Source organism: Molossus molossus, unplaced genomic scaffold, assembly GCF_014108415.1.
Source record: "Molossus molossus isolate mMolMol1 unplaced genomic scaffold, mMolMol1.p scaffold_m16_p_3, whole genome shotgun sequence".
Lineage (NCBI taxonomy): Eukaryota > Metazoa > Chordata > Mammalia > Chiroptera > Molossidae > Molossus > Molossus molossus.
Window position 1 is genome coordinate 123,481,976 of NW_023425366.1, and position 13,596 is coordinate 123,495,571.

Sequence of the window (13,596 nt, forward strand, 5' to 3'; positions counted from 1 at the left end):
GGAAAGATGGAAATATCAATGACATCAAGTGGCCGCCTCCTGCATGCCCCCACTGGGGATTTAGCCACAACCTGGGTCTGTGCCCTGACCAGGAATCGAACTGGCGACCTCTTGGTGCAAGTGTCAATGCTCAACCACTGAGCCACACCGGCCAGGCCAATTTTCTACCTATTTTATTTTACTTTCTTTTCTTTCCTCTGAGTAATTTTTCTCTTCTTATCTTAAAATTTATTTCTAATGCTTAAAAAAAATAAGGAGAATTAAATGTAATTATTATTTAAGATATAACCTAGAACATTTTTTATATTGTGAAGTATTTTTGTTGTACTTTTATTATCCAAGTTTTTATTTACTATATGTATTACTTCTTGTTTACCATATTGTACTTTGAAACCTTTATTTTAAGTTTCTTAGTGTAAACACTTGGATTTTGAATGCTAATAGAAATATGTCTTTCTTAAGCTATTTCCTTTTTCTTCTAAAAAAACAAAACAAAACATCTTTAACATTCTTTCCATGTCTAAAATATATCCTAACGCCTAATTAAAGTGACAACATACCCAGAGTTGTGTAAATTCTATTTTGAGATTTTGGATTTAAGAGCTTATAATTTCTTATGAAAATAAAATTTTCTAGAATTACAAATAGATACCATATGTCATTAAAAGAAAATAAGACATATTTATTCTACTTTTAAATATCAAAATTTCCTGGATGAAATACACAGGTTATAAATGGCCTTTGAAGATTGGGATGTTTCCAGATTCCAAAAGAAGAATAAGGGCATCCAAGCACTGTTTATGTAAGACTATAGTCGTTGGTCAGCTCGAGCCTGAAATGATCAAAGACTTACTGTGTTTAACATTCAACTTGCTGAATACATTCAACCAATTTCTTCAACAACTGACCTCAGAAGTTCAAGTTTGAGGAAGCCCTGAGATTTTCCACCTCCATATTGTAATGAGTAAGCACAACTCCCGGGAAACTCTTTGTCCTGCATTAGGTTGTATCTAGCGTGCTCTCCAGGATAAAGGCTTCAGAAGGCCCTGATGAGATATGTCAGAGAGCTGCCCAGAGGCACAGCACTGTGCCTCCTGTGACTTGGCTTTTTTATTTTTTTATCCTCACCCGAGGACATTTTTCCATTTTTTATTCAGATAGAACGGGAGGGAGAGAGAGGAAGAGAGAGAGAGAGAGAGAGAAACATCGACATGAAAGGGACACATCGAGTGGCTGCCACCCGCACGACCAACCAGGGCCGGGGACAAACTGCAACCGAGGCACGTGCCCTTATTGGGAACCGAATCCGGGTCTCTCTGTACCGCAGGCCGACGCTCCAACCGCTGAGCCAAACCGGCCAGGGCCGACTTGGCTTTTGAGAGGTTCATCCAAAACCATTTGCCATTTCACTTGAGGCTTGCATTCTATTCTTTGCTTTCCTTTAGCCTGAATGCACCTCAGAAGAGGAAGGAATGGTAAGGGCTTCTACAGAACTAACAGCGGGCCTCCTGGCTGGGTTCCTGCATCATGTACTCTTATGGCACAAACCGAGGGCAGCTCCAAAGCATTGCTGTCCTCCGCCCGGCTGCCCGGAGTGGCTTGCTGAGCTGCCATAGTCCACCGAGCGACAGCAGCAAGCTTCCATACCTTTAAAGGTTTTTTAATTGTTTTGTATCTGATCAAGTTGAGATTTTTAAGTACCTCACATTTAATTTGTAATAAAAGTTTACACCTTGATTTTTTTCAAAAAAGTAATAAAAACTACAAGCACCTCTTTTTTTTTTATCCTCACCGGAGGACATTTTTCTATTTTTTGTTCAGATAGAGTAGGAGGGAGAGAGCAGAAGAGAGAGAGAGAGAGAAACATCAACATGAAAGGGACACATCGAGTGGCTGCCACCCCCACAACCCAACCAGGGCAGGGAACAGACTGCAACCAAGGTACGTGCCCTTAGAGGGAACCGAACCCGGGTCTCTCGGAACCACAGGTCAATGCTCTAACCGCTGAGCCAAACCAGCCAGGGCCAAGCACCTCTTAATAAGGGCCTTAAATAATAAGCTTTTAAAAAGAAATGAAAGGATAACAAAGAAGTGATGATACGTACAATGGAATATGACTCAGCCACAGAAAAAGAATGGACTCCTACCATCTGCAACAACATGGATTGACCTAGAGGGTATGTGCGGAGTGAAATAAATCAGACAGAGAAAGACAAATGCCAGGTGATTTTACTTCTATGTGAATCTAAAAAACAAAATAAATGAACAAGCAGAACAGAAACAGACTCATAAAGATAGAGAACATTTTGACAGTTGCCAAATGGAAGGAAGATAGGTTGGGAAAATGGATGAAAAAGGTGAAGGGACTGAGAAGTATACATTGGTGTTTACAGCATAGTCACAGGGATGTAAAGTACAGCATAGAGAATATAGTCAATAATATTGTTAACTATGTATGATGTCAGATGGTACTAGGTTTATTGGAGTGATCACTTTTTAAGGAATATAAATGTCTAACGACTGGTTGTACACCTGAAACAAATATAATATTGTATGTAAAGTTGTATGTCAACTGTAATTAAAAAATAAAAACTTAATTTAAAATGTGTATGGAAAAGCAGAAAAATTATTTGTTGTACACTTGAAACTAATATAATATGTCAATTATACTTCAATTTTAAAAAGCTGAAAACAACTTCACAAATTAAATGTAAATCACTGAAAGAAAAATGTTAAAATTTACTGAATGCTTATTATGTTTTAAAAAAAAAAGAAAAAGAGGACTTGAATAGACAATTCTGCAGAGAAGAGATACAAATGGCCAAGAAGAACATGCAAAGGTGCTCAATTAGGAAAATGCAAATCAAGACCACAATGAGATACCATCTTACACCCATTAAGGTGTCTGTTATCAAAAACAAACAAACAAAAAACTGAACACAATGTCAGGAAGGATGTGGAAAAATTGGAACCCTTGTGCACTGTTGGTGGGAATGTAAAATGATTCAGCCACTCTAGAAAATATTTTGGCAATTCCTCAAAAATCTAAACAGAATTATCGTATGATCCAGCAATTCCACTTCTGGCTATAAACCCAAAAAAGTGAAAGCAGAAGCTTGAACAAATACTTGCACACCAGTGTTTATAGCAGCATTATTCACAATAGCCAAAAGGTAAAACAATTCAAATGCCATCAAGAGACTAATGGATAAACAAAATGTGGTATGTACATAAAATGGGATGTTATTATTCAATCTTAATAGGAATGACATTTAGTTACGTACTACAACATGGATGAACCTTGAAAACATTCTGCTAAGTGAAATAAGCCAGACACCAAAGGGCAAAGGTTGTATTACGTCACTTAACTGAGGTACCTCAGGCGAATTTTTACAGACAAAAAGTATAGAATGATTACAAAAAGCTGTGGAGATGGGGAATGCAGAGTCAGTATTTAATGAGAACAGAGTTTTTGTTTGGGACGGTGAACACTGTCTGCACATGCACAGTTGTAACGGTTTCATAATATAGTGAATTTACACAATGCCATGGAACTGTATGCCCCCAAATGGTGAAAAGAGTCAATTTTATGTTGTATATATTTTACCTCAAAAAAAGAAAAGAAAGGAGGAAAAAAATAAGCAAATCTCAATGAAAGAGAGACAACATATTGTCATGAGCGCATGTGAAATGAGAGAGCATGAGTGGGCATATGTGAGGACATCTTTGCAAAATAAAAGTCATGTCCAGTAAAAAGAAATGTCATTGTTCTGGACCATCCCAGTTCAGTTTAATCATTCAGTCATTAACAGTTTTTAGAAAAAGCTCCCAAAATGAGTTTAATGTGCAGACGGGGTTGAGAACCACTGTTCTATATACATGTTAGTCTGTGTTTGTTTTCTCTTTTATCCAAGCTTAAACTTGTGCTCCAGAGAATGAAGGCTAAGACCTTGTGTTTGCTTTCAGGTGATAGTATCAAAGAGGAGCAGCGCCCCCTGGAGGCCAAAGTGATTACAACAGTGACACCAAGACAGCCTCGGGATTAAAGTTCTTTTGGAGAAAGGAGATGGAGTATAAGATCAATTTCAGGTCTGTCCACCCTTCTGTGGCCAATCTTGGAAGCTGAGAATGTCCTCTTATTGGCCTCTGCTACCCTCGGAGGGCTAGAATTTGTCTGGTCAAGAGTTTCAGCAGGTTTCCTTATAGCCTATTGTGTTTTCTGTAGTCCCTGGATTTCTCATTTAGGCTTTGGGGCCCAAAATACATGGGTTTGAATTTTTTTATCCTCACCCGAGAACATTTTTCCATTTTTTTTGTTCAGATAGAGTGGGAGGGAGAGAGAGGAAGAGAGAGAGAGAAACATCGACATGAAAGGGACACATCAAGTGGCTGCCACCCGCACGACCCATCCAGGGCCAGGGACAAAGTGCATCCGAGGTACGTGCCCTTAGCAGGAACTGAACCCGGGTCTCTCTGGACCGCAGGCTGACGCTCTAACCGCTGAGCCAATCCAGCCAGGGCATGGGTTTGAATCTTAGACCTGCCATTTATTTGACATGGGGGAAGACACATAACTCTTCCAGTCTGCAGGTTTTTTTGTTCTTCTGTAAAGTGGGGATAGTGAAGGTCCCTGGAGGCTCACCACAGTTAATAGATTTATTCACAACGTGTTAGTAAGTTGGGTGGTAGGATTTGAACCCAGCCAAAGCCTGCATTCTTAACCACAGGAAGTCACTGGCCCCAAGTCCGATGATTCTGAAGCCAGGCTTCTTTCTACCCCGTCAGTGCCACATGGGTTAGGACAGGAAAGGATGTGGGAACACGACATGAGCTTTGCGATTAATTAGAACAGGCTTCATTGAATTGGAGCAAATAAAGGGAGATGTGAAGAAGTCTCAGGATGCAGAGTTGAGTCCACTCCCTTAAAACTGCAGGGATTCTCGGGCCAGGGAGGGGCAGACGGGGTCCTTACCTCATAGCACATGAACAGGCCGAAGGGCTTGGTAGGCTTGATCCTGATGCCAATTGTGCCTTCAGTGTTGGGCGGCAGGATGTTGCCCTTGCTGTCAATGATCTGAAGCAAGATCATCTGTGAGTCCCACCCTGCCGGCCTCCCCAACACTCCTGCCCCACCCAAATGCTGCCTGGCTTGTTCATGTGACACCAGTGGGGATCATTGGGGATCCCTGTCGTCAGAAAAAGAATAAAATTGTCACATCTTTGAAATCAGCGAGACATGCGTCTATCTGTTTGATGGGATACGGACATTGCGAATGTGTCTTCAAGCCAGGAAGCATGGGTCAGGAAAAGCTAAAAGCACCAGGCGGACACAGCTGCCCGTGCTCCTCCTGGGAGCTCTGTGTGAGCCTCCGGCCATCAGGGGGCTGTACTTATGCCCACAATACTGAAACCTCCCCAGGAAATCAGAGGGAAAATAGGAGCAGGGGAGGAAGGACAACTCGGGCAGAGGCACGGCTGCTTCTGCCACCTGGTGTCACACAAGGGTCCAATCCCAGCGGAGCCCTCGATGCTCCCTGACAATGCCTTTAGGAACAGACCTGGACTTCGAAGGGTGGGATGGCTTTCCCCATGGAACCGGGCTTAATCTTCATTCCCCGGAAAGTACCACAGGCTAGGCCCTGTGCACAAAAGAGGGAGAATACTGGTTGTCAAAGGGTCCGGGCTGATCACAAAGCAGCAAGAATCATACACAGCATCTCTGCTCACAGATGCCACAGAGCCCTGTGGGGAAGCTAGAAGGTCTGGACTGTAGGCTCAAGGTGTTGACCCTGCTCTTCCGCAGACGTTCACTGCTCTGGGCCAGTGCTGGCTGCTGCGGCGACAGGGTCCAGTGGGGGAGGCCAAGAAGGGAGCAAAGGGCTAACCCAAGGGCTGTGGGCCTGTGCTGTGGGTGGTAGGGAGCTCACTGCATGCCAGCCATGTGTCCATTTGCAGGGAATGTCACAAGTCCATCTGCCAAACATTTGCTCAGGACTGTTAAACAGTGATAGGAATCCTGCCTCATCTGCTTCTCTGGGCTATGTTGAAACTGCTCAGTTCTCCTGATGAACTACGTCTCCTTTGTGGCTCTCTGACATACCCTTCTTTCTAAAGCTAAGTGCTTTGCCATCAGACAGACCAGGTGTGAATCTTGACCAATGAATGCCCCTGGATCTCCTCTGCCAAAGGGGCACGGTTCCAGCGTCCCCCACAGAGAGCTGGCAGGTGTTGGGCTGCACAGTGGTCGCACACACCGAGTTCAACTGGCTGCTTAGGTCAACCAGCTGTGACCCAGGCCCCACCAGGGTCAGCTGGGAGATTCTCCTGTAGCATTTTCCCCACATTTCTATTGTCACCAACAGGGCATTATACTGATTTTTTTTTTTTTTTTATCCTCACCCGAGGATATTTTTCCATTTTTTGTACAGATAGAGTGGGAGGGAGAGAGAGGAAGGGAGAGAGAGAGAGAAACATCAACGTGAAGGGACACATCGAGTGGCTGCCACCCGCACGACCAACCAGGGCCGGGGACAAACTGCAACCGAAGTGATTTTTGCATGTCTGTTTCCCTCAGTAGATAATAAACACCTGAGCATCGAGATGGCCCCATCGAGCTCTGCTCTCCTGACATCTGGCCACTACCTCCCCACATCCAGTGAGGACAGCAGTGCCCGCACTGTGGACATGTGCCGGGCTGGGCACTGTGGCCGGAGCTTTACATACTTCCTTTCATTCCCCTCGTCACCACCCACATCATCCTAATTCCCATTTTGGAGAGAGGGAAGTTGAGCTTCTGGAAGGGTCTATGGTAAGCCTGTGGTCTTGAAGCATGCCATTGGCAGTGCTGAGGCGAACTGAGGCCTGAGCTCCTGAGAGAGGAAGGTCTTCCCTCTGCCACGCTGCTGCTCACACTTCAGGCGGAAAGTGCTCACAGATGAGTGAGTGTTGAAAGTGCTCTGGGAAATGAAGCACCATGCAGGGGTAAGGCAGCATTCTGTTTCAAATAGCCAGTGCAAAGGGACTGGGGTTATGGGTGTGGCGTGTGGTTCTCCTAGTCCAAAAATGAACTGTGAGCCATGCAAGGACAGGCCTAGAAGCAGATCACTTAACTGATTAAAATAATTGTTTTTGCAAAAAAATAAATACATAAAAACATCACACAAATATGTGAATTAGGACTGAAACAGGCATTTTGCTGCAGGTCCTGTAGGGGCAGTCGACTCTGTCCACTGACAGGATAGTGGGAGGCTGGGGAAAGTGGCTCTGTCAACATCAGAAGGGGGTGGAGGCCCTGCCGGTGTGGCTCAGTGGTTGAGCATCGACCCATGCACCGAGAGGTCGCTGGTTCGATTCCCAGTCAGAGCACATGCCCAGGTTATGGGCCCGATCCCGGGGGCGGGGGGGGTGTTTATGCAGGAGGCAGCCAATCGATGTTCTCTGTCATTGATGTTTTCCTCTCTCTCTAAAATCAATAAAGAAAAATTAAAAAGTGGGTGGAGGATGCCTTAGAAGAGAGGTAGCCCCTCGTACTGTCACTGATGGAGTCCTTGAGGTTCCAGCTGGGCATGCTGCTCTGAGTGCCCTGCCCACCTGCCTGCTCAGTGATTCAGTGTGGGATCACAGTGTGTGTATGGGGGGGCGGTGAGAGAGAGAGAGAGAGAGAGAGAGAGAGAGATGTCTCTGCTCCCTCCCCCACTCCTGCTCATGCCCCATAGTCAAACCTGTGTGCTGCCTTCATAAACACCCAGAAATGAACTTCTGGGGCCAGCTGCTGCCTGGCCCTGTGGTTGCTGGTCCTAGGGAGGGAGGGTGACTTGGGCAGGACATGCAGGTGGGGGCCTCCATGTTGCAGGAGTGCACCTCCATTTCCATCACCCCTCCTGGGCTCCCCTGGTCACAGGAACATAGCACCGTGTCCTTAGACCCCTTTGTAAGATTTTGTCCAGTAGTTTTCAGCACACTGGTGTCTTGAAAAGTCAATGGGCTGTGTGTGAATTGTCCTTCTGCAAATTGATTTGGGGCAAGTTAGCCTAGAATGTTGGAGCCTCCCATCTGCTTGCTGTGCGCACAGTGGGGCCTGTACACCCACTCGTGGCCTGATTCAGCTCATCTGCTGGACTCGGGGCTGGGCACATGCTGACTGACCCAGAGGGGCCTGTCCACCTACCGTTTCTGACTGTCCATAGCCCTGGTAGAGCAGAAGGCCCGTCTGTTGTCTCCATTTCTCTTGCTCCTCTGGCATTAGGGCCTCCCCGCCGGTACTGCAGTGCTCCAGGGTGGGGAACCTGAGGCTTAGGGGTAGACAAGGTCTCAACAGAGCTTCAGAGCAGGCCCTGGACGCTCCAACCCGGCTCAGGTGTTAGGACCTCATTCATCCTTCTGTTTCCTCACTTTCTTACTTGCCTTCCGGTTGGAGTCATTCACTTCCGGTCAGTCCCTATTACCTCTTCCACAGACGGGGGTGTGTGTGTGGTGATGAAGCTCAGGGTTCAGTGAGAGATCAAATTAAATTTGGATGTTGAGACCATGTCTGAGGGAGGCATTCTATGTGGTAAGAGAGACGTTTTTATAAACCATATAGGGGTGAAGGCTAGGACTCCAGGGACATGCTGGGAAGGTACTTGGACTGTACTTTCTGCCTTCTGGGGAGAGTGGGGTTATGTGCACTGAAGGGTTTGTGTTTCTGAGTGGAGAATTCAAGTTAGGGGTTGGAAATGAATTGTTCAGGACGTCTGGGAAGATTGGGCTGAGTGTTAGAACAGAGGACAGTGGTCACAGGTGACAGCCCTGAGAGAAGAAATGTTGGAGAGAACAGAAAAGTCTACTGTGAATGTGTAGTAGGTACATCGTGTGCTAGGTACATTGTGCACCAGGTCCATCATGTACTCAGTACATCATGTGCTAGGTACTTCGTGTACTCGATACATCGTGTGCTGGGTACATTGTGTACTGCAGATCCTATCTTCCATCTTCCCTGTGAAAATTCCCATTAATAATACAAAAACAATCACACAGTCATGATGGGTTTTCTGAAGGAAATGGGGAGAAGTGACTGAGGTCTGAGTACCAGCAGGCTGAGCCAGGCCAGCCCTTGGGGATGAGGGAAGTGGCAGACATATGGCTCCCCTTTCCACCCTGTCACCCTCTCCTGGTACACAGAGTCATGAGTGCCAGACAGGGCATCTGGTTTAGTTAAGGGTGTCTTCCTCATTCTTCTGGAGCCTTCTCCAAAGTAGATCAAATGAGGAGAGTCTCCAGCGGAGTCATTAGTTGTGCCCTGGTTGAAATTTTACTGGGTTTGGACAAAGTTCATCACCTGAAGAATGATGCAAAAAGTGACTGCAATATGAGCTTTGAAATACAGATAGAGACAGAATCCAGCCAGGTGGAGGCTTCATGAATAAAATCAAGTTGTATTTCAGAGTTAGCTTGGTAAGGGTAGATATTGAACTGCTTGATATTTTAACTCTATGTCTAAAATTTGTAAGGTCTGATTTTTGAAGCAGCCATTTTCATTTTAGAGTATCTAAAATATGCATAAGTGCCCTGGCTGGTTTGGCTCAGCAGTTAGAGCATCAGCCTGTGAACCATAGGGTTGCGGGTTTGATCCCCAGCCCTGGTTGGGATTGTGAGGGAGGCAGCCAATTGATGTGTCTCTTTCATGTTGATGTTTCTCTCTCTGTCACTCCCTCCCTTCCACTCTATCTAAAAATCAATGAAAAGCCTGGCCAGTGTGGCTCAGTGGTTGAGCGTCAACCGATGCACTAAGATGTCTCCAGTTCCATTCCTGGTCAGGGCACATGCCCAGATTGTGGGCCTGATCCCCAGTGGGGGCATGTAGGAAGCGGCCAGTCTATTTTCTCTCTCATCAATGTTTCTATCTCTCTCTCCCTCTTCCTTCCTTTCTCTCTAAAATCAATAAAGAAAAAAATATTTTAAAAAATAAAATAAAAATCTATGAAAAAATATCCTTGGGTGAGTATTAAAAAATAATAAATAAAATATATACATAAATGCCCATTAAATTCAAAGACAAGATTGCAGTTTAACTAAAAATAAATGTACAAACACAGGGGGATACAAAAATAAAACTATAGTAAAATAACACTATGCATCTGTGAGATGGGCAAACATTTATAAACTTTGATAAGAACAAATATTGCCAAAGATGTAGAACTGATACTGTTATAATAATCTAGTTATTAACTAACAGGGAAGGAGCAAAGGGGAGACTGGATGACATAGGCTGGCCAGTTATACAGCTTTGCCAGAAAGCTGCAGTTTAACATCCTCCAGGTCTGTTCCCCTGTGGATCAGTGGGAGAAGGGACTGGACAGAGACCGTTTAGATGCATGCCTGGTAAGGTCTGGGTGATGTGGGTAGATGCTTACCTGTTAGTCACACCTGGGAATGGGTAATTGGCCAGAACAGGCATGAAATCTGAGATACTTAAACTCCTGAACAAAGGGAGGTCTCCCTCTTGGCTCTCTTGCCCTTCTTGCTCTTGCTGATGGTGCCCAACGCCTGGCTTGCGGGGCTCTCACACTCCTGCAGTCGCCCACATGGCTCATGGCCAGGTAGACCCCCCACACAACGGACTAATGGGTTGTGATTAGCCTGATTCTATGCTGGACTTAAATCCACCATGTGATGGAAACTCTGGACACTGGCTCTGCTTCTAGCTCTGCTGAAAACCCCTTTCCCAGGACTGGGTTAAGGGAACTGGGACTTTTGAAACCAAAGGATATAACTTCACACAAATAAAGATCACTCATTCTCCTGTGAGAGTCTCAGAAAATTCTTTTTCTCAAGATATCATAAGAATCCAGCCCCCAGTACCCAATGGGGAAAGGAATCCCCATTCCCACTGGTGGACACTCCACTTCCACCAATAACAGAACAATGAAAATTCTTCCTACCGTGCTTAAAAACATTGATATGGCAGGGACACATCGATTGGTTACCTCCTGCATGGCCCTGACCACGTCTGGGGATTAAACCTGCACCCCAGGTATGTGCCCTTCACCGGATATCGAACCTATTACCCTTTAGCATGTGGACCAATGCTCTAACCACTGAACCAAACCTGCCAGGGCTCAATGCAGTATTGATCATAAATAGCCCTCAAATGGAAACTACCCAAATGTCCATTAATGGCAGAACTGATTTTTAAAAAGGTGGACTTTTGCCCTGGCTGGTTTGGCTCAATGGTTAGAGCATCGGCCTGAGGACCAGAGAGTCCTGGGTTCGGTTTCCACGAAGGGCACGTACCTCAGTTGCAGTTTGTCCCCAGCCCAGGTTAGGGTCCTGTAGGTGGCAGCCACTCTATGTATCTCTTTCACATCAATCTCTCTCTCTCTCTTCCTCCCTCTCTCCCTCCCACTCTATCTGAAGATAAATGCAAAAATGTCCTCGAGTGAGGATTTAAAAAAAAAAGTGAACTTTTCATAAAATGGGATATTATACAGCAATATGATGCAACATGGACACATCTTAGAAATACAACGTTGGAAAAAGAAGCCAGATATTACAGAAAAAATACATGATTACAAAGCTCAAAAGCAAGTAAAATAGACTGATTTGTTTCAGGATATTTCCTTAGGAGGCAAACTACAAGGGAAAATAAACAAATAAGAGAAAAACAAAAACAAAAGAAAGAAATGCACACCATAAAGGTCAAGATAGTGGGTTCCTTTAGGGGAGACGGAAAGGTATGAGCACGTCACTGGGGGGCTGGGAATGTCCTTTTTGTGACTTGAATGAAAGGTTACATAGGTGTTTAATTTTCAACAATTTCTTAATCTGCAAATTTATCTTATGTATTTTTCTGTATATTTGTTATTTATTTCACAATAAAAAATGTTTAAGAAACCCACAATATTGCGGGCTCACCAAGTACTTCATTTGGATCTCTGAGCCCTGCTTAATAAACTAATTAAACTGGCTGATAATTATCACTACCAACAATTCATACACACACACACACACACACACACACACACACACACACACTACCCTCGAAGAACGAATTAAAGCAGTCAGACTGAGACCATCCTTAGCTAGTTACTAAAAGAGAACAGCGGAGTGAGACATTGTTGAGCAAGGTCAGCTGGGAAGCAGAGGCCCATTTGCTTCACCAGGAAGCTACAGCTTCACACCTCAAGAAAACTGTAGCACTGTCCCTCCCAGGAGACTAACACCCCTCCCTCCCCCAATCTGGTTCCTACGTATAATATTGTGTCATCTGCGAGTAGTGACAGCTTAACTTCCTCCTTTCCCATTTGGACCCCTTTTATTTTTTCTTCCTGTCTGATTGCTGTAGCTATGACTTCCAATACTATGTTAAATAAGAGTGGCAAAAGTGGGCATCCTTGCCTTGTTCCTGTTCTTAAGGGAAATGCTTTTAATTTTTCCCCATTGAGTATGACGTTGTCTATAGGTCTTTCACATATGGCCTTTATTATGTTGACATATGATCCCTCTATTCCCAGATTGCTGAGCGTTTTTATCAGAAATGGGTGCTGGATTTTGTCAAATGCTTTTTCAGCGTCTATTGATATGATCAAATGATTTTTATCTTTCATTTTGTTTATGTGGTGTATCACATTATTGATTTGCAAATATTGTACTAGCCTTGCATCCCTGGGATTAATTCCACTTTGTTATGGTGAATAATTTTTTTGATGTATTGCTGGATTCGATTTGCTAGTATTTTGTTCAGGATTTTGGCATCTATGTTCATCAGGGATATTGGTTTGTAGTTTTATTTGTTTGTAGTGTCTTTTTTCAGCTTTGGAATTAGAATTATGCTGGCCTCATAAAACGAGTTTGGAAGTCTTCCTTCTTCTTGAATTTTTTGAAATAGTTTGAGGAGAATGGGTATTAGTTTTTCTTTGAATGTTCGGTAGCATTCCCCCTTGAAGCTGTTCGGGCCTGGGCTTTTGTTTGCTGGGAGAGTCTTGATTACATCTGGAATTTCTTCTGTTGTTATTGGTCTGTTCAAGTTTTCTATCTCTTCTCGGTTCAGTTTTGGGAGACTATGTGTTTCTAGAAATTTGTCCATTTTGCTTAGATTGTCGAATTTGTTGCCGTATAATTCTGTTCACAATCCTTTGTATTTCTGTGGTGTCAGTTACTATTTCTCTTCTTTCATTTCTGATTTTGTGTCTTTGGGTTCTCTCTCTTTGTTTCTTGGTGAGTCTAGCTAATGGTCCATCAATTTTGTTTATCTTTTCAAAGAACCAGCTTTTTGTTTCATTGATCCTTTGAATTGTTTTTTGGTCTCCATGTCATTTATTTCTGCTCTGATCTTTACTATTTCCTTCCTTCTACTTGCTCTGGAGTTTTCTTTTTGTTTGCTTTCTAGTTGTTTAAGTTGTAAAGTTAGATAGTCTATTAGAGATTGTTCTTGCTTCTTGAGATAGGCCTGTAGTGCTATGAACTTCCCTCTCAGAACTGCTTTCGCTGCATCCCATAGATTTTGTGTTGTTGTGTGTTCATTTTCATTGGTTTCCAGGAAGTTTTTAATTTCTTCCTTGCTCTCCGTGGTAACCAATTCATTGTTCAATAACATGCTATTTAGCCTCCATGTTTTCA

The 13,596-nt window shown here is 44.0% G+C and overlaps 1 protein-coding gene across 1 annotated transcript in view; it reads right to left on the reverse strand.

The window, feature by feature from the left end:
* Positions 1-13,596, reverse strand: part of LOC118642295 (acyl-coenzyme A synthetase ACSM1, mitochondrial-like) — a 53,673-nt gene that overhangs the window by 14,802 nt on the left and 25,275 nt on the right. The window contains exons 7-9 of the mRNA XM_036279984.1: positions 8,168-8,291; positions 5,559-5,639; positions 4,973-5,074 (exon numbers count right to left, since the gene is read on the reverse strand). Coding sequence (XP_036135877.1) covers positions 4,973-5,074; positions 5,559-5,639; positions 8,168-8,291 — 307 coding nt within the window. The remainder of the gene's footprint in view (positions 1-4,972; positions 5,075-5,558; positions 5,640-8,167; positions 8,292-13,596) is intronic.